Genomic DNA, 20245 nt, shown 5'->3' on the forward strand with positions numbered 1-20245 from the left:
CTTTGTCTTTCAATTTAAAATTTTATTTAGTATTCATTTTTTATATCAGGGAAAATAAGATAAAATATGAAAGGAAAAAAATCGTGGTCAAAAGGAAGATGAGTGCTCAGTAAATATTGATAAATGAAGATTCCTATACCAAATACTAGCTTTTTGTTTGTTTTTTAAAAAGTCCATAGATTCCATTCCCAAAGTTCTTACCACCAGAACATTCATAAAATAGCCTCCCATCAGAGCATAGACTCCTCCTGAAGCACCCACAAGATATTTGAGTGGGTCAAAGATGGAGCTGGCAAGGGATCCTAAAGAAATAAAACACAAAGAATCAGATATGATTATAAGAATCATGAAAGATAAATCTTTCTAATCTAAGGTAAAAGTTTGCAGAGTTTGGCCATTTAACAAACAACGTACTCACTTTGTCCCTTCCATACTATAAAAGTATAGCTATGTTGGCTAACCACCTCATTTTTCTGAAACATTGAATGAATGTTCAATCTGAAGACAGTATAACAATGATAAAAGCACAGACTCTGGAGCCAGAATTACCAGCTGTGTGACTTGAACAAGTTTCTTAACCTCTATGTGCCTTAGTTTTCCTACTTAGAAAATGGGAATATTAATAAGTTGTCGGGGAAAGTAAATGAGCTGAAATGTGCATCGTGCTTAGAACACTGCCTGAAATGTATTATATACTTGTTATTATTTCAAAACATTCTACATGTTTAGCCCACACTACCAAAATACCTGAGACATGCCAAACACTTTATTATCTAATAGCTAGCTTTCTCATGGAATCAAGATGTGGCCTCCAAATCCTCCTCAACATACCATCCCATCCGAATCACAAAGCATGAAATCTATTTGCTAACCTAATCTTAGATTGCCTGAACAAAACAAAAAAAAAAGACTTTACTCAACACAAACTCTAAGATAATCTCTCTATACTATTTAGTTCTATTATTTGGTCTCTTGCTTTTGAGGCCCGCCTTCAAGCCTTAGGACAGTGGTTGGCAAACTGCGGCTCGCGAGCCACATGCGGCTCTTTGGTCCCTTGAGTGTGGCTCTTCCACAAAATACCACGGCCTGGGCGAGTCTATTTTGAAGAAGTGGCGTTAGAAGAAGTTTAAGTTTAAAAAATTTGGCTCTTAAAAATTTCAATCGTTGTACTGTTGATATTTGGCTCTGTTGACTAATGAGTTTTCCAACCACTGCCTTGGGATATAGTATAATACCTACTTTGTACAAGAAAGACAAAGTGTATGACCTTAGCAATCTTACAAATGGATGAGCAAACAATCATAAAATGCAGAATATAACAACTACAATTTTTTTTTAATTTTCACCCAAGAATATGTTTATTGATTTGAGAGAAAGAGAGAGAGAAAAACATCAATCAGTTGCCTCCCATACATGTCCCAATCTGGGAGTGAACCCACAACCTAGGTATGTGTCCTGACCAGGTATTGACCCGCAACCGTTTTTTTGTACGAGACAATGCTCCAACCGAGTCACCCAGCACGGGATGATTTTTTTTAAAAAATATATTTTATTGATTTTTTACAGAGAGGAAGGGAGAGGGATAGAGAACTAGAAACATCGATGAGAGAGAAACATCGATCAGCTGCCTTCTGCATACTCCCTACTGGGTATGTGCCCGCAACCAAGGTACATGCCCTTGACCGGAATTGAACCTGGGACCCTTGAGTCCGCAGGCCGACGCTCTATCCACTGAGCCAAACCGGTTAGGGCAAGGGATGATTTTTTTAAGTGTAATAAATTTGCTATGGAAGCACCTAGAAAGGAATGACTTTCTCAGCAGAGAGGTGTAGGCCGTGCTACTCTGAGGAGATGGTTTTTTATTAAACACTGAAGAATCTTTATAATTTGGACAGGAAAACTAAAGGAGAAGGTATTCAGAATGTAGGGATCTGGAAAAGCAAAGACACAGAAACAAAGGTATACGGATAACTAAAGATCAATGATAAGTAGTTCAATGGATTTAAAGCAATGGATCTCAACTTATAGGTAGGGCTACAGTGGTTGCATCTTAATCATATAAGAAATTTATTTTTTAAATACATATATAAATGTCCACTTCTGGCCATGATGGAGTCCCAAGGTTAGGATTTACCCCTCCACTTGAAATAACTAAAAGCACTGAACAGAATATATGAAACAATGGTCTTCAAAGTACTGGATATCAGATAGCAAAGGACAGTGAACCCTGAGAGATACAAAATAAATGAGATGAGTTGTCTGATTGCCCAGCTTACTGCCTGAAGAAATATGACAGGCTGCAGTGCATGGAAGGGAAAACCGAGTAGATTTCAGTAAACTTTCAGTTGATGGAGTAGAGTTTAGAGTCCAGAAAGACCTAGAATTCAAAAGACCATCAGAAAGGAGAGACCTACATGGAGAGAGAACTCCAGAGAGGAGTATGTGAAGAAATTATCCAAACCAAGAAAAGAATCACCAGAAAGGAATAGAGAGAAGAGTACCTCTTGCTCACCAGAGAGGCTAAGTAACTTTTCAAACTAGAAAACGTCATAGTTCATGGGGCATTGAGTAAAGAACATAGTAGTGGGGAATAATTAGCACTAAACATGACTCAGAAACATAATTTTACCTAGCAAATTTCACCAGAAAGGATCAAACTGCGTCTAAGTAACTGAGTTCCAGAACAAATCTAAGGAATATTTATAGGGATACAATAATATCCACCATCCAAAGGTAAAATGTATAGCATCCAAACAAAGATTGTCTGGAAAACAGTAAAATGTAACCCATAATAAGGAGAACAATATAAAACCTACCCAAATCGACACAGGTATTAGCAGTTAAGGGCAATAAATAATTATTACAACTATATTATATATGTTAAGTAGAGACATATAAGATATAAACAGACTCAAATCAAACTTCTAAAGATGAAAACTACAATATTTAAGATGAAAAAATATACTTGTTGAGATTATTGGCAGATTAGACATTCCAGAAGAAAAGATTAGTGAACATGAAGACATGGCAATAAAACTATCCAAAGTGAAACACAGAGAAAAATATTTTTTTGCTAATCCTCACCTGAGGATATTTTTCCATTGATTTTTAGTGTGAGTGGAAGGGAGGGGGAGAGACAGAGAGAGAAACATCAATGTGAAAGAGACACATTGATTGGTTGCCTCCTGCACGTACCCTAACCAGGGCCAGGGATCAAGCCTGAAACCAAGGTATGTGGCCAGGAATCAAACCTGGGACCCTTCAGTCTGTGTGTCCATGTTCTATCCACTGAGCCAAACTGGCTAGCACAGCCGTGGGCAAACTACGGCCCACGGGCCGAATCCGGCCCGTTCGGCTGTTCTATCCAGCCCGTGGAGCCGAAAGAGCGGAGGGTTCTCTTGCTCTCCCCTCCGCTCCTTCACCAGCAGCAGTGTTAACATGGCAACGTTGGGAAACAGGGCTGCAGCTCCTTCTTCTGAGTGGGTGGATTTATATCCGCCCATTCAGTAGAAGGAACAACCTCTCAATCTTCCAGAGGCTCCTTGTAATGCCCGCAGACGCGTCCCCCGACATCACCCTGGGAATGCGTAGACAGTTATCGTGGTCATGTAGGGAGACACGCCCCTGGAGAGCACAGTATCAGAGCATTAGCTAAAAAGGAGACCAACAACACTGTTCCCACTGAAGTTGATGTTTTAAAGACCAAAAACCTTTCAACCCAGTCTACATTGCCATCTACATCTACGTCCCGGGCATAATTTGGAAGTTGCACTAAAGAAAATGTTTAATTTACTGTTTACACATTTTGTTCTTTTCTATTTGTTTTAGTTTTAAATTATTTTATTATATTTAAGTTTAATTTGAAAGGCTTTTGTACCTTTCCTTTGTTAGGCAATTTTATTTTGCCTTTGCCATCTTCAATATAAGGTATGTTATTGTGCTATGATTCCTCCATTTTTTGAAGTTTCAAATTATAATAATTAGTGTTTACATTCTTCTTGTTAAAATGTTTGAAATGAATAAAACTATTGAAATAAAAAAAAAAAAGACCGTACCCTTTAATGTAATGATGTTTACTTTGAATTTATATTAGTTCACACAAACACTCCATCCATGCTTTTGTTCTGGCCCTCCGGTCCAGTTTAAGAACCCATTGTGGCCCTCGAGTCAAAAAGTTTGTCCACCCCTGGGCTAGCACAATTTTTTTTAAATGTATGTTTTTATTGATTTTACAGAGGAAGGGAGAGGAGAGGGATAGAGAGATAGAAACATCAAAGAGAGAAACATCGATGAGCTGCCTCCCACACACCCCCTACTGGGGATTAAGCCTGAAACCTGGGCATGTGCCCTGACTGGGAATCAAACCTGTGATCTCTTGGTTCATGGGTTGGTGCTCAACCACCGAGCAACACTGGCTGGGTGACAAAAATATTTTTAAAAATACATACAGTATCGATGAGCTATGGGTCAATTTCAAGCAGCCTAATAAATGCATAATTGGAGTCCCCAAAAGAGAAGAGAGAAGGCAGGTACATAAAAAATATATGAAGAAATTATGGCCACATTTTCCAGAGTTTTATAGAGTATATAAATTATGAGATTCAAAAAGTTCAAAAAAACTCCAAGCACAAGAAACATGAAGAAAACCACACCAAGGCATGACAAAATTACATGGCTCAAAATCAGTGAAAATCTTAAAAACAGCCAGGATAAAAAGACATGTTTCATACTGAGGAACAAAGATAAGGATCATAACTAATTTCTCATTGGAAACAATGCAAATGAGAAAACAGTAGGGTAACATCTTTAAAGTACTAAAAGAAAAATACTGCCAAGCTAGAATTCTATACTTAGTAAAAATTTAGGGTGTCCCCCAAAAATGTATACACACTTTGAATAATTATTAATTCCAATGGTTTAAATCTGAAAAGAAAAAAAAATCAATTGAGCTATCAAAAAATATATGTGTGGCTGGCCAGTGTGGCTCAGTGGTTGAGCATGGACCTATGAACCAGAAGGTCAGGGTTCAATTCTGGTTAGGGCACATGCCTGGGTTGCAGGCTCAATCCCCAGTAGGGGGCGTGCAGGAGGCAGCGAATCAATGATTCTATCTCTCCTTTTCCCTTACTCTCTGAAATCAATAAAAAATATATTTTAAAAATAAAAGTATGTGTATACATTTTTGGATACACCTTATATACTTCAAAATTAAGGCAAAATGAAAAATTTTTCAGTTATACAGCGACTGAAAGAATGGATGACCAGCAGACCCATACTACAAGAAATGCTAAAGGAAATCTTTAGGCAGAAGGAAAAAGATACAAGTGGAAACACAGGGCTACCCAAAGGAATGAAGAACACTGGAAATGATAGAAACATGGGAAAACATCCAAGTTTTTTTCTTATTTAAATCTCTTTAGAAAATAATTGGCTAATTAACTGTTAAGCTAACTACTAGAAATAATAAGTGAATTTATCAAGGTTGGAGGATACCAGATCAAAATGTAAAAAATCAACTATATTTCTATGTAATAGCAATGAAGAATCAGAAATAGAAATCTTTAAACAGTGCTATTTACAGTATGCCAAAAATATGTGTACACGTTGTTATTTGTCAGTTATACATCACTGAACAGAAAAACAAAAACACAGATCCCAGGGCCATATCCCCAGAGATTCTGACTCAGTAGCTTTGGATGGGGATCTGGGTAGCTTCAGTTGTAATAATCTCTCCAGGTGATTCTGATGATCAGTCAGATGGGGCGGGGGCGGGAGGTGGGGAAGAAGACCCTGGGCTGTAGGGCAAAATAGGCAAAGCAAAAAAGACAATGGACAGGAGGGAATTTTGGAGATGATGGATATGTTTATGGCATAGGTGATGTTTTCATGGGTGTATACTTACCTCCAAATTCTTCAAGTTGTATACATTAAGTAGGTACTAATTTTTGTATGTCAACCTCAAAAAAGATTTAAAAAAGCATATCAAGTCTTCCTCTAACCTCTTCACGTTTAATTTATTTTTTTAATATTAGTAAAGAAGTTCATTCTTTTTTAAAAAATATATTTTAATTGATTTTTTTACAGAGAGGAAGGGAGAGGGATAGAGAGTCACAAACATCGATGAGAGAGAAACATCGATCAGCCGCCTCCCACACAACTCCCACTGGGGATGTGCCCACAACCAAGGTACATGCCCTTGACCAGAATCGAACCTGGGACCCTTCAGTCCGCAGGTTGACGCTCTATCCACTGAGCCAAACCGGCTAGGGTAAGAAGTTCATTCTTTATCAAAAAGAAAAAGAAAAAAGGCAAAGGGCCAGGCAGTGGAGGGTAATGAAGAGCAATCTTGGACATTTCAACTTTCTTTTGGCCACTGGAAATGGTCTATAATATGACCTACGCTGTGTTTGATGAATGTGACCCAGGCAGCAGTGTGAAAGATAGACCAGAACAGTCAAGAAATACCTGCCAAGAAGCTGTTGCAAAAATAGGCAAGAATCTGAACAGTTTATTCATGTTTTATCTCTTCTCTGCAACTGGGGCAGAGCTGATTACACAGGTTGAAATCAAACTGTAGGGAAAAGGGGAGTGTAGATGCTGGAGCCAGACAGGGCTTGACGTCACAAAAGGTCAGGAAAAAGGTGTATTCAGGAACAGAAGTAGAAGGTGGAAGAACAGGATCCACCTAAGTAGGATGGGGAGATGTCAGTAAGCCTTGCAGGTCTATCTCATGACTGCTTCCTGCTCTCCATCCCCACTACTCTGGGAGGCTGGCAAAGTTTTGATTGGTAAAAAAAAATTTTCAGGCATTGTCATGGGTCAGATTGTGTCCCCCCAAAGATATGTGGAAGTCCTAAACCCATATGATACGCCCTAGCCAGTTTGGCTCAGTGGATAGAGTGCCTGCCTGCAGACCAAAGGGTCCTGGGTCCCATTCCTGTCAAGGGTATGTGCCTTGGTTGCAGGCTCCTCCCTGGCCCCGGCCCTGGTTGGGGTTCATGCAGGAGGCAACCAATGTATGTGTTTCTCTCACATCGATGTTTCTGTCTTTCCCTCTCTCTTTCACTCTCCCTAAAAAACTCAATGGAGCCCTAACCGGTTTGGCTCAGTGGATAGAGCCTCGGTCTGCAGGCTGAAGAGTCCCGGGTTCGATTCCAATCAAGGGCACATGCCCAGGTTGCGGGCTTGATCCTACTGGGCGTGCAGGAGGCAGCCAACCAATGATTCTCTCTCATCATTGATGTTTCTATCTCTTTCTCTCTGAAATCAATAAAAATATATTTTTAAAAATTTCAATGGAAAAAATATTCTCAGGTGAGGATTAACAAACAAAAAAAGAAATATAATTTTTGCAGATGTGATTAATTACAATGAGGTCATACTTGAGTAGAGTGGACCCTAAACCACTATGACTGTGTCTTTATAAGAAGGGACAGGGACACATGAAGGAAGAACACCACCTGACAATGGAGACAGAGATTGAAGTGCTGCAGCAGCAAAACAAGGAATGCCAAGGACGAATGGCCACCACCAGAAGCTAGAGAGAGAGGCAAGGACGGATTCTCTCCAACAGATATCAGAGCAGGGAGCATGGCCCTGTTCACACCTTGATTTCAGACTTCTACCTCCAGAACTGTGACACTGCAGTTCTGTTTTAAGCCACCATTTGTGGTACTTTGTAATGACAGCCCTGAGAAACTAATAAAATCACCCACTGCAATAGAGGTATGTTTTACTTACTTATAAATTACATGTATATGTACTACTACACTAATATGGGTTTTTTAAAAATATATTTTTATTGATTTCAGAGAGGAAGGGAAATGGAAACAGAGATAAAAACATCAATGATGAGAGAGAATCATTGATCATCTGCCTCCTGTATGCCCCACACTAGGGATCAAGTCCGCAACCAGGAATCGAACTGTGACCTGCTGGTTCATAGGCCAATGTTCAGTCACTGAGCCACGCTGGCCGGGCACTTACATGGTTTTTTAAAACACAAAAATCAAATTTTACATAATATTTTAAAATTATTTTTACTTCATTAATGGTATTTAAAAAACTTATCGAGCCATGAAAAGACATGGGAAAAGTTAAATACATTTTACTAAGTGAAGGAAGCCAATATGAAAAGGCCACATACTATATGATTCCAACTATATGACATTCTTGATAAGGCAACACTATTGAGACAGTAAAGACAGTAAACAAATCAGTGGCTACCAGGAGTTGTGGGTGGGGGAAAGGATGAATAGGTAGAGCACAGATTTTAGAGCAGTGAAAATACTCTGTGCGATACTGGGATGGATACATGTCAACATTTGTCCAAAACCACAGAATATACCACACCAAGAGTGAACTCTACTTTTATGAACTTGGGTGATTATGTTGTGTCAGTGTAAGTTCAGGTTCCTTGGCCTGGCCTGCAGGATTGAGCCGAAACCAGCTCTCTGACATCCCCTGAGGAGTCCCAGATTGCTAGAGGGCACAGGCTAGGCCAAGGGACCCCACTGGTGCACAGTCAGGGCAGGGGAGAGACACGGGAGGTTGGCCAGCCAGGGAGGGACCTCGGGCAGGCTCCAGGGCATGTCCAGCCTGTCTCACTCAGTCGCGATCGGCCAGACCCCAGCAGCAAGCTAACCTACCAGTCGAAGCGTCTGCCCCCTGGTGATCAGTGCACATAATAGCGACTGGTCGACCGGTCAACTATCTGCCCCTGGTGGTCAGTGCACGTCATAGCGAGCAGTTGAGCAGCCTTAGCATAGCATTAGCATATTATGCTTTCATTGGTTGAATGCCCGATTGGTCGACCAGACACTTAGCCTATTAGGCTTTTATTATATAGGATGTACCACTCTGTTGGGGAATGTTGATAATGGAGGAAGCAATGCATGTGTATAGGGGACAGGGTGTTTGGGAAATCTTTGTACCTTCCTCTCAATTTTGCTGTGAACCTAAAACTGCTCTAAAAAATTTCATTAGTGCCGAAACCGGTTTGGCTCAGTGGATAGAGCATCGGCCTGCGGACTGAAGGGTTCCGGGTTCGATTCCGGTCAAGGGCATGTACCTTGGTTGTGGGCACATCCCCAGTAGGGGGTGTGCAGGAGGCAGCTGATCAATGTTTCTCTCTCATTGATGTTTCTGGCTCTCTATCCCTCTCCTTTCCTCTCTGTACAAAATCAATAAAATATATTAAAAAAAAAAAAATTTCATTAGCCCAGTTGGCATGGCTCAGTGGTTGAGCAATGACCTATGAACCAGGAGGTCACAGTTCAATTCCCAGTCAGAGCATATGCCCGGGTTGTGGGCTCAATCCCCAGTGTGTGGCATGCAGGAGGGAGCAGATCAATGATTCTCATCATTGATGTTTCTATCTCTCTATCCCTCTCCCTTCCTTTCTGAAATCAATAAAAATATATATTTTTAATGTCTTTAACTTTTAAAAAATGTTTCAATGAAATTATTAAATAAGCTTCAATATTTTTTTAAATCTTGGTTAAATATCATGACACAGAAATACAGATACAGTAGTTCCCCCCCCCCCCCTTATCCATGGTTTCACTTTCCACAGTTTCAGTTACCCACAGTTCAAAAATGTTAAATGGAAAGTTCAAGAAATAAACAGTTCTTAAGTTTTACATTGAGTGCCATTCTGGGTAACATGATGAAATCTCATGCCATTCTGCTCCATCCAGCCCAGGATGTGTGTGAATCATGCCTTTGTCCAGTGTATCCACACTGTACATACAATACAATATATTTTGGTTTTTTGTTTTGTTTTTTTTTTTTAAATATATTTTATTGATTTTTTACAGAGAGGAAGGGAGAGGGATAGAGAGCCAGAAACATCGATGAGAGAGAAACATCGATCAGCTGCCTCCTGCACACCCCCTACTGGGGACATGCCCGCAACCAAGGTACGTGCCCTTGACCGGAATCGAACCTGGGACCCTTCAGTCCGCAGGCTGACGCTCTACCACTGAGCCAAACCGGTTTCGGCTCAATACAATATATTTTGAAAGAGACCACATTCTCATAACTTTTATTACAGAACATTGTTATAGTTGTTCTATTATTAGTTATTGTTGTTAAGCTCTTACTGTGCCTAATTTATAAATTAAAGTTTATCATAGGTATGTATGTATAGAAAAAAACAGTACATATTGGGTTTGGTACTATCCACTATTTTAGGCATCCACTGGGGATCTTGGAACATTTTCCCTGTGAATAAGGGGCGGGGGGGGGGGGGCGGTTACATGTACTTCTAAATTCAGATATTTTTCTATATAAATTTTCTCTTAATCACTGTCATAGCCAAAATATAACATTTTTTTAAAACGACGTGTAATTTAAAATGGAAGAATTGCATCATTGGCTGAGCTTCAATTATGCAAAAATTTTGTTGTAATTTTGACTATTAATTCCCACCTTCCCTAATGTCAGTCATTAGTTCTTGCAAACTAGTAAAGTGATTCAATAAGTTTAAAATGCACTAAAACTCTTTACTGAAAAATGTTAAAACAGATTAGGAAATTGTTTCCTAGCTTTTTAAATGTGAACTTGTAAGAGTTGTTGCATCATTTTCAGAAGCAAAATCGCATAAATATCGAGCGATTTCCAATGAACAGTTTTCAAAATGCTCTTTCATAGCACAACTATTTTTGGAAAAGTAGTTACATTCTTATTCCTTAGGAGAAAAATGATATTAATATCATCAAAGGGACACATTTGGTGTTTGTTTTTTCAACATCTGTTAGATAGCTTACTACTATAAGCCTTTTATTATCACAGGGGGGGACAAAAAGCCAGCAAATTAGATACCCGTCTTTTTTTAAAAGTAAAATGCAAACACTAATTTTTTAAATGAGAGGAATCACTCTAACTGATTTCAAGACTTATTATATACAGCAGCAGTGGTATTGAGTATGTGGAGGGATAGACACATTGATCAGTGGTACAAAAAGGAGAACCCAGAAACAGTCACACACAACTACAGCCAACTGATTTTTGACAAAGGTGCAAAAGCAATTCAATGAAGGAAGAATAATCTTTTCAACAGATTGTTCCGGAGTAATTGGTTTATCTTAGAGAAATGAAAACTCATGTTCACAAAACTCTGTGCTTATGTTCACAAAACCTGTCCACAAATGTATATAGCAGCTTTATTTGTAATGGTCAAAAACCGGAAACAACCCAGATATCATCCAGTGACTGAAGGGTGGGTGGTGGACTGCTATTCAGCAATAAAAATGAATGAACTGTTAATACATGCAACAACCTACATGAATCTCCAGAGAATTATGCTGAGTAAAGAAGGCCAATCCCAAAAGGCTACCTATCATATTATTCCATTTATGTAACATTCCTGAAATGAGAAAATTATACAGGGGTGGGCAAAAGCAGGTTTAGTTTTGAGTACATGAAATAGTTTATTCTTGTATTTTTATTTATTACTTATACTAGAGGCTCAGTTCACGAATTCGTGCACAGGTGGGGTCCGGCAGGTCCACCCCAATGGGGGCCCATTGGACTGGGCCAGTGGGGAGGAGGGGCCGCAGGCGGATGAATGGGAGTTCTAATATGTTCTGCCCACACCATAATGAATCATCTTGGGCACACACACAATTTTAGAAGTCACTGCTGTATGCTGCTAGTACCTACTCTGTCCTTAGACCCCTTTATTCTCTACATTCTCTTGAAGTTATCTTTCTCAAATGCAAATCTGATCATGTTACTTCCCAAAATCTTTACGGGAGCACATAAGGGCCTTCATGATCTGGCTGTAGGCCTTTACCCAGTGTATACCTGGACATCAATCTATTCAAAGTTTCCAAATGTGCAAAACCCTGTCTGTGCGATACCTGAGGGCACTAACAGTGACATTTCTATGTGATTATTTTATCTCTACTGTCTCTAATTGACTTATCTCCAGTGCTATCAGGTTTCCTAGCACTTATTAGGAGTAGAATACATCTTAATTAAAAAGCCCATTATCAAAGTTGATTACCTTTATTTTGTTTATAACCTCCTGAGAGTCCGGAGGTGTTGATTTCTTGTTGCCCTGAGAACACTAACCTGCAATCACTCCTGCCAGGTACACCAGCCCCACTCGGAGGCCTTTATGGACCATTTCCAAGGGAATACCCAAAACGAGCTGCATAATAAGATTCCCCAAGATGTGCTGAACTCTGCAGAGACAAACACATTTGTCAAATATTATGACTGAGACAGGCAGTTATTTCCTTGGGAGATAAATAGGCATTGAGGTGGTGTTTCCAGTTAAAGACTTGCTTAACTCAAATTCCAAATTCTAATTTTTTTAGCAGGTAAAAGGGCATTTTAGAAGTATACATTTATTTTATAAGGTCTGTTTTATTATAACAATTACTGATAAAATCAGAGAGCAATAAGGCTGGCCTAAAGAACATGAACTTGAAATTAGGTTTAGATGACAATTGCCAACTTAGGTCAGCTCAGCATCTGATTTTGTTTCACTTGCACAGTATGGAGGAAATCCTAATTCATTCATATTGAGTTTAAATTTCAGTAGGTTGTTAAGCAATGTGTCCTGCAATCTCAGTATATTCTTTAATAAAACAGAGCTGGCAAGAGGAACTTCATTCCCAGGTCTACATTAAAAAGGTTTTTTTAAAAAGCTAACGAGAGCCTAGCTAGTTTGGTTCAGTGAATAGAGTGTCAGCCTGCGGACTGAAGGGTCCCCGGTTCAATTCCAGTCAAGGGCATATGCCTGGGCTGCAGGCTCGGTCCCCAGAAGGGGACATGTAGGAGACAGCAATCAATGACTCTCATCATTGATGTTTCTATCTCTCTCTCCCTCTCCCTTCCTCTCTAAAATCAATAAAAATAAAAGCTAACCAGAATATGCCGAAACCAGTTTAGCTCAGTGGATAGAGTGTCGGCCTGTGGACTGAAGGGTCCCGGGTTCGATTCCGGTCAAGGGCATGTACCCTGGTTGCGGGCACATCCCCACTGGGAGGTGTGCAGAAGGCAGCTGATCGATGTTTCTCTCTCATCGATGTTTCTAGCTCTCTATCCCTCTCCCTTCCTCTCTGTAAAATATCAATAAAATATATTTAAAAAAAAAAAAAAAAAAGCTAACCAGAATAGGGGGAAAAGTTTACCTAGCTAAAGTTGGTATCTCCCATGTACCACAATTTGGCAGAGCACATTAGAGTACAGGTGTTTTCTTATTATAGTTTTTAAATAGGTAAAAATATTTTTAAATACATTTCATATCATTTTGCTTGTCAAATCCCACAAGCATCTCTGGATAATCTCTGAATGTAATTTGATAAATTCCCATATTAGCGTAATCATCAATTTAGTCAATTTAGTTGCTATGTAGCACAATGCCTTTTTTTTTTTCTCAAAGATTTCAGATGAAAGCAAAAAGTAAAAAAAAAAAAAAAAAAAAAAAAAGATATTGGATCTTCCACAAAGTGCAACAGCTTTTGCATTAGTTTTAGGGAGTGTGTTCTACATTATAATTTACTTAACAAAAATCCATTAGACCATTGAAGAGGTTCTCTGGGCATATCTGGCAGAACAGAAAACTTACCTTTATGGCCACAAGCACACCCAGCTGCAACCATCACTGTCCAAGCCATCTTCAAAGACATGTGAGAGGTAACATAGCTCAGCACAGAATTGTCTAGCAATAGCAGTTACACTAGTCTTATGGAGACCTCAGACATAAAGGAGATTTGGAAGTATATGCACTTTGTGAATCTGAACAAGGTCAAAGAAAGCCATACCATCCTGTCCTCTGGCAATAGCTAGAAGATAAGATGACCAATAGTACAAAGACCCCAATGAATCACCCCAAGTACTCTTTCTTCTGCTCAACATCAAGAGTAGAAGTGGCAGAAAGATGAGATCCTGTCATATTCCCAAAATAGAAATATTAAATTTTTTAAATCCTCACCCAAGGGTATTTTTCCATTTATTTTTAGAGAGTGGAAGAGAGAGGAAAAGACAGAGAGAAACATTTATGTGAGAGAAGCACATCAATTGGTTGTCTCCTGCATGAGCCCTGACCAGGGCCTGGGCTGGGGAGGAGCCTGCAACCGAGGTATGTGCCCTTGACCAGAATCAAAACCATTGCCTTCGGTCTGCAGGCCGATGCAGGCTGACACTCTATCCACTGAGCCAAACCAGCTAGGATGAAATATTAATTTTTTATTCCAAACTTTATCCACCTTCAAGGCCCAACTAGGATCCATGTCATGTATGAAGCCATCCCCATTCTGATCTTTCCCTCTTTCCATTTAAATTACTGTAGTTTACCCAACACTCATTCCCTATCCCTTCTCTACCTCCTCTACTGAGGCTGGAAGAGCTATTGTTGACTTTCCCAACCTCTCTTTTTTTTTTAAATATATTTTATTGATTTTTTTACAGAGAGGAAGGGAGAGGGAGGGAGAGTCAGAAACATCGATGAGAGATAAACATCAATCAGCTGCCTCCTGCACACCCCCTACTGAGGATATGCCCGCAACCAAGGTACATGCCCTTAACTGGGATCAAACCTGGGACCCTTGAGTCTGCAGGCCGACGCTCTATCCACTGAGCCAAACCGGTTAGGGCTTTCCCAGCCTCTCTTAGGTAGGGACACATAACTCTGGTCAGTGAGATGCAAGGAAAAGCAGCACAGCCAGGAGACTTAAGAGCGCTTCTGTCTTGAAAAAAGGGATGATTTCACCAGTACCTGGTGTTACCTCTTCCCGCTTCCTGCTTTGAATGCAGACTACTGTAGTCAACTTGCAACCATGAGAGAAAGACCAAGGAAAAAAAGCAAAGGTGCCAGCACAGGACCTAGTGTCCTGGCTTCATTAAACTGATGAACCAACCACCTACCTCTGAGCTTTTTATTTTTTTTTTTATTTTTTTTTTAATATATTTTATTGATATTTTACAGAGAGGAAGGGAGAGGGATAGAGAGCCAGAAACATCGATGAGAGAGAAACATCGATCAGCCGCCTCCTGCACACCTCCCACTGGGGATGTGCCCGCAACCAAGGTACATGCCCTTGACCGGAATCGAACCCGGGACCCTTCAGTCCGCAGGCCGACGCTCCATCCACTGAGCCAAACCGGTTTCGGCGACCTCTGAGCTTTTTATATGGGAAAACATTGGCCTCCATTTATTGAAGTCCCTGTTAGATTATTGTTGTTACTTACATGTAAAAGCATTTAGGCAACCCCATATGTTACATGTCCTACACAGCCTTGTAAATTCTTTCTGAATGGTTAGTATGTGTCAGGCACTATAAAAATTATAACCATCGTCTGATTTAATCACAGCAACCTTATGAGGTAAGTACTGTTACCCCGTTTTACAGATGTGGAAACTGAGATGCAAAGAGATTAAGTAACTACTATCCTATCTAATAAAAGAGTAATATGCAAATTCACTGTCACTCCAACACACAAGATGGCTGCCCCTATGTGGTTAAAGATCCTGCCCCCATGTGGACACAAGATGGCCGCCACAAGATGGCCAGCAAGGGAGGGCAGTTGGGAGGGACCAGGCCTGCAAGGGAGGGCAGTTGGGGGCGATCAAGCCTGCAGGGGAGGGCAGTTAGGGGTGACCAGGCCGGCAGAGGAGGGAAGTTGGGGGTGACCGGGCCTGCAGGGAAGGGCAGTTGCGGGGGACCCAGGCCTGCAGGGGAGAGCAGTTGGGGGGACCAGGCCTGCAGGGGAGGGCAGTTAGGGCAAACAGGCTAGCAGAGGAGCAGTTAGGCATCAATCAGGCTGGCAGGGGAGTGGTTAGGGGGTGATCAGGCTGGCAGGCAGAAGCGGTTAGGGGCAATCAGGAAGGCAGGCAGGTGAGCAGTTGGGAGCCAGCAGTCCTGGATTGTGAGAGGGATGTCCGACTGCCCATTTAGGCCTGATCCAGGTAGGATCGGGCCTAAACGGGCAGTCGGACATCCCTCGAGGGGTCCCAGATTGGAGAGGGTGCAGGCTTAGGCTGAGGGACACCACCACCCCCCATGCACAAATTTCGTGCACCGGGCCTCTAGTATACTATAATTCTACACTGCCTTGCATTATCAGTTAACTGCTTCCTTGTCATTTTAAAGTCATTGAGTGCAGAAGCCACATATGCTCAGAACATACTTGTTAAATGAAAAACTAAAGTATGAAAGTGTCCACAAAAACTGAGTAGTTGATGATTTTGTCCCTGACTTATCAAGTCTCTGAGCCCTGTGTCCTGCCATGGATGCCTATTTGGCCAAAGGCCAGAGTCTTCCTTCAAGGTTCAGGGTATGTAGGTCTCTTGGACAAAGTTGGCCTCATCTGTAACCCCAGGAGTCCACCAGAGAGGTGGGGCCAGCAGCACGCTGTTCAATTCACCATGTCTGTAGTGGACATGGTGAATTGTGGATTCTGAGTGGGGTCATAGAAGGCTATTAGCACTTAAGAAACTATAAGCAGGAGGGTGGTCTGGGGGAAGACTTGTGGGGAAGAGATCAACCAAAGAACGTGTATGCATGTAGGCATAACCAATGGACACAGACAATGGGGGTGGGGAGGTGAAGGCCAGGGCTGGGGGGCGAGGGCAGGCTGGGAGAGGACAACAGGGGGCGGGGGAGAGGGAAGAGGACATATGTGATACCTACAATAATAAAAAATTTTTTAAAAAAGAAACTATAAGCAAAACTAAAAGCCAGTCACTGCAGCTCCTGTGGCTTATATTATTCCAGGTGGATAACAGTATTATACATTCATCAGTGTCCATGAATTATTTTTTTAAGCATGTGGTGGAGCAGAAAAAGTGGGAGGGATGCTTCATATCCTAAAGGGAACATTCAACAACATCAAACTACCAGGGGAACATAATTTTGGTTTGGTAATGATTTGATCTCTTCTCATTAATATTCCTGTATACATACCAATATTAGGCAGTTATAATGTAATATAAAGTACAATGGACCTGCAGTTAGCACTAATGGGTTGAGGTCCTAGCTCTACAACTTAGCTGTGTGACAAGGAGCAAGTGACCCTAACCCTCAGCCTCAAACATAAAACAGTGGGAGTAACACCTGCCTCCTAGGAGTACTGTGATGATCATGCAAGATTATGGACATGAAAGTGCCTTATTCTATATAATAAAACCCTAATATGCAAATCAACCAAACGGCAGAACGACCAGCGGAATGGAATGACCAGTTGCTATGATGCACACTGACAACCAGGGGGCAGATGCTCAACACAGGAGCTGCCCCCTGGTGGTCAGTTTGCTCTCTCAGGGGGAGCGCTGCTCAGCCAGAAGCCAGGTGGTAGCGGGAGTCTCTTCTGCCTCCACGGAAGCACTAAGGAACAGCGAGCCAAGTGGTAAGGAGCAGCAAGCAGGCAGGCGGTAAGGAGCGAGGGGTCCTGGACTGCGAGAGGGATCAGGACTGTGAGAGGAATGTCCAACTGCTGGCTTAGGCCCAATCCCCGGGGGGTCCTGGACTGGGAGAGGGCATAGGCCAGGCTGAGAGACACCCCCCCCCCAGTGCACAAATTTCGTGCACCAGGCCTCTAGTCAGTAATAAAGCTCTGAACAAATGTTAGGGGTTACAGTGACTTTTAGTCACCTCTGACTGCAGTGACTTAACTATCATTCCTTACCCAGCATGTACCAGCATGTATGAGATAAACCTCCAGGCCTCCTCCCTCTTCTTAGGATTGTAGATAAATGGACTCTCCAAGATGCCCGTGTCCAAGGTGATCCACTGTTTCTGAGGCTTCCACACAGCATAGTAAATAAACACTGCCAGCTGTCAGGAAGGGGCAGACATGAATGTTAACCACACCTTCCACAGAGGCCCCATTAAAGCCCATGGGCACCACCTTTGTTTCCAATGGTTAGCTCTCCAGTTGGCCACTTCATACCATGTGGCTCAAAAGATGACAGGAATTTCCCTGCCATATATCTGACCATTTACGTATCCTACTTCCTCCACCAACTAAAATGAAATGCAGCCACTGAAATTGTAGTCACTGCTTCAATGTGTTTGAAAAATAAAGCTCAATGCTTGGCTGGAAGTGACTGGGAACATAGGAAAAGCCCGGGAAGGGGGATGGAGAGGGTACGTTGTGTTCCGTGAGTGCTGTACTTGCCACCACCTCACTCTTCTTACATGCTTTCTAGTCTCTGATCTATATCTAATCTAAACCCCCAGTTTGTCTGCAGCTCCCCAGTGGTACTTGCACTAGTGCCCACCTCCCGACATACTCACCTCAGCCAGGCTGATGGAGATGATGAACACAGGGGGTGGGAGGCAGTTAGCTCTCTCCAAGTATGTTCTTCGGGCATGTTCAGGAAGCATCCATTTTGAGACAATCTTGTGGACCTTCTTATTCTTGAAGGGATCTTTACCTTCCCCATCCTCTCTCATTTTCTTTTCTTCCTCCAGCTCTTCTTCCATGTCTCTGTACACATTCACATCCTCCATCTGCAAGTCCTGAGCAGCGGCCATTGTCCTGGGTCCTACCTACACCTGAAAGGGACATAAATGTCAGGGAAAACAGATGACTCTATAGTCTTAAGGCCGTGGTTCTTTCCTGGGTTCTCTGTCATAACCATTGGTTTCCAAAGCCTTTCCTGTAAATACAAGGCAACTGAAGACCTGTTGCCCAAATACTCATAATATCCATATCAGTGTGTAATTGTGACAAAGTGCTAGGGTCTCCCCAAATGAGGGAGAGGGCTCTCAGGGGTCACTTCTGGTTTCATCTATTGCCACCACCCAAAGGGACGGACTGGAGCCTTGAAATGGCAACACTACTTTGTATACTCCTTCCTTCCCCTCTGCCATGGACTTTCAAGTCAACCATTAGCTTTGCCCTGAGGGTAATGTGTCTCAGGGCCCCAATCATGCACAATACATAACTGACCTCAGTTTTGTCTAGTTTAACTGAGCAATCTCCTTTCCCCTCTTAGTTTCATCTTGCTTCTATTCTCAGGTTTCTGATTCAGAATCAAAAGTCATTTAATGAATATCAACTGGGTAACAGGCACGATGTTGGGGACTGTCACATCTGTTAACCACAAATGTTAAAGCATTTAAAAAATAAGTTCAAGCCGAAACCGGTTTGGCTCAGTGGATAGAGCGTCGGCCTGCGGACTGAAAGGTCCCGAGTTCGATTCCGGTCAAGGGCATGTACCTTGGTTGCGGGCACATCCTCAGTGGGAGGTGTGCAGGAGGCAGCTGATCGATGTTTCTCTCACATCGATGTTTCTAGCTCTCTATCCCTCTCCCTTCCTCTCTGTGAAATATCAATAAAATATATATTTTTTAAAATAAATAAGTTCAATTAGGGATGATTCACATTGTACTAATAGTTTTATTGTAAATTTAAGCACCATACACGATCACATTATGAGGAAATAAAATTCTACGTTGTTAACAATACAACTTTATATCTATAAAAGGAGCTAGAAAAATGAGAATTATATTCCCTCCTCCCCAATTTTCTCTTTTCTCCAGATTTCCAAACTTTCCAGACATTTCACAACTTCAAGCCCACCATTTTAGGTATTTTACTAAAATATATTTCCTGGACTGCAAAGATACCTGACCCATTCAGTTTCGCCAAGACTCAGTGTGTGTGCCTGCCTTCTTCCTTGGCATCTACAGTAAAGGGACCTGCTGTATAGTTCTAGCTAATTTAGGCTCTAGCAACAGGTGAGCGCATTGGTAGTGATTGCCAACATTTTGTTTTTGTCTCTCTTCTCAGTCAATCACTATCACGCTCTGACTTTCATACCTGTCTGTGCCTGCTCCCCGAGAACAGGAGCACCCTGCTTCATCTTATCTCCAACATCTGGGTGCTCACAGGTGCTGCTTCCTGTCATGCTACCCTTCCCACTCCTGTTTACTTTCTGCTCCCACACCTGAATTTCTCAGCACAATTCACCACCTTGGAAACATGACTAGTCAGATTGGCAACAATGAAAAAGACTGATCCATTCATCACACACAAGGGGGATCACTTTGTAAATTATATAAATGTCTAACCACTACGCTCTATGCCCAAAGCAAATATAAAACAGTAATGAGTGTCAGCTGTAGTTGAAAATAAATAAAAATAAGATTTAAAAATATGAAATCAGCCTGGCTGATGAAATATAGTCTTATATGAAATAGCTCAGTGGTTGAGCGTCAACCCATGAACCAAGAGGTCACCAGTTCAATTCCCAGTCAGGACATGCAGGAGGTAGTTAATCAAT

At 41.6% G+C, this 20245-nt stretch overlaps 1 protein-coding gene across 2 annotated transcripts in view; it reads right to left on the reverse strand.

Moving 5' to 3' along the window:
• RHBDL2 (rhomboid like 2) overlaps positions 1–20245 on the reverse strand; it is a 43838-nt gene that overhangs the window by 6445 nt on the left and 17148 nt on the right. For both annotated transcript variants that reach the window (XM_080655829.1, XM_080655830.1), the window contains exons 2-5: positions 18252–18512; positions 17641–17789; positions 12079–12191; positions 202–302 (exon numbers count right to left, since the gene is read on the reverse strand). In XM_080655829.1, coding sequence (XP_080511955.1) covers positions 202–302; positions 12079–12191; positions 17641–17789; positions 18252–18491 — 603 coding nt within the window. In that variant the 5' untranslated portion in view covers positions 18492–18512. The remainder of the gene's footprint in view (positions 1–201; positions 303–12078; positions 12192–17640; positions 17790–18251; positions 18513–20245) is intronic.

Source organism: Plecotus auritus (assembly GCF_963455305.1).
Source record: "Plecotus auritus genome assembly, chromosome: 2".
NCBI lineage: Eukaryota > Metazoa > Chordata > Mammalia > Chiroptera > Vespertilionidae > Plecotus > Plecotus auritus.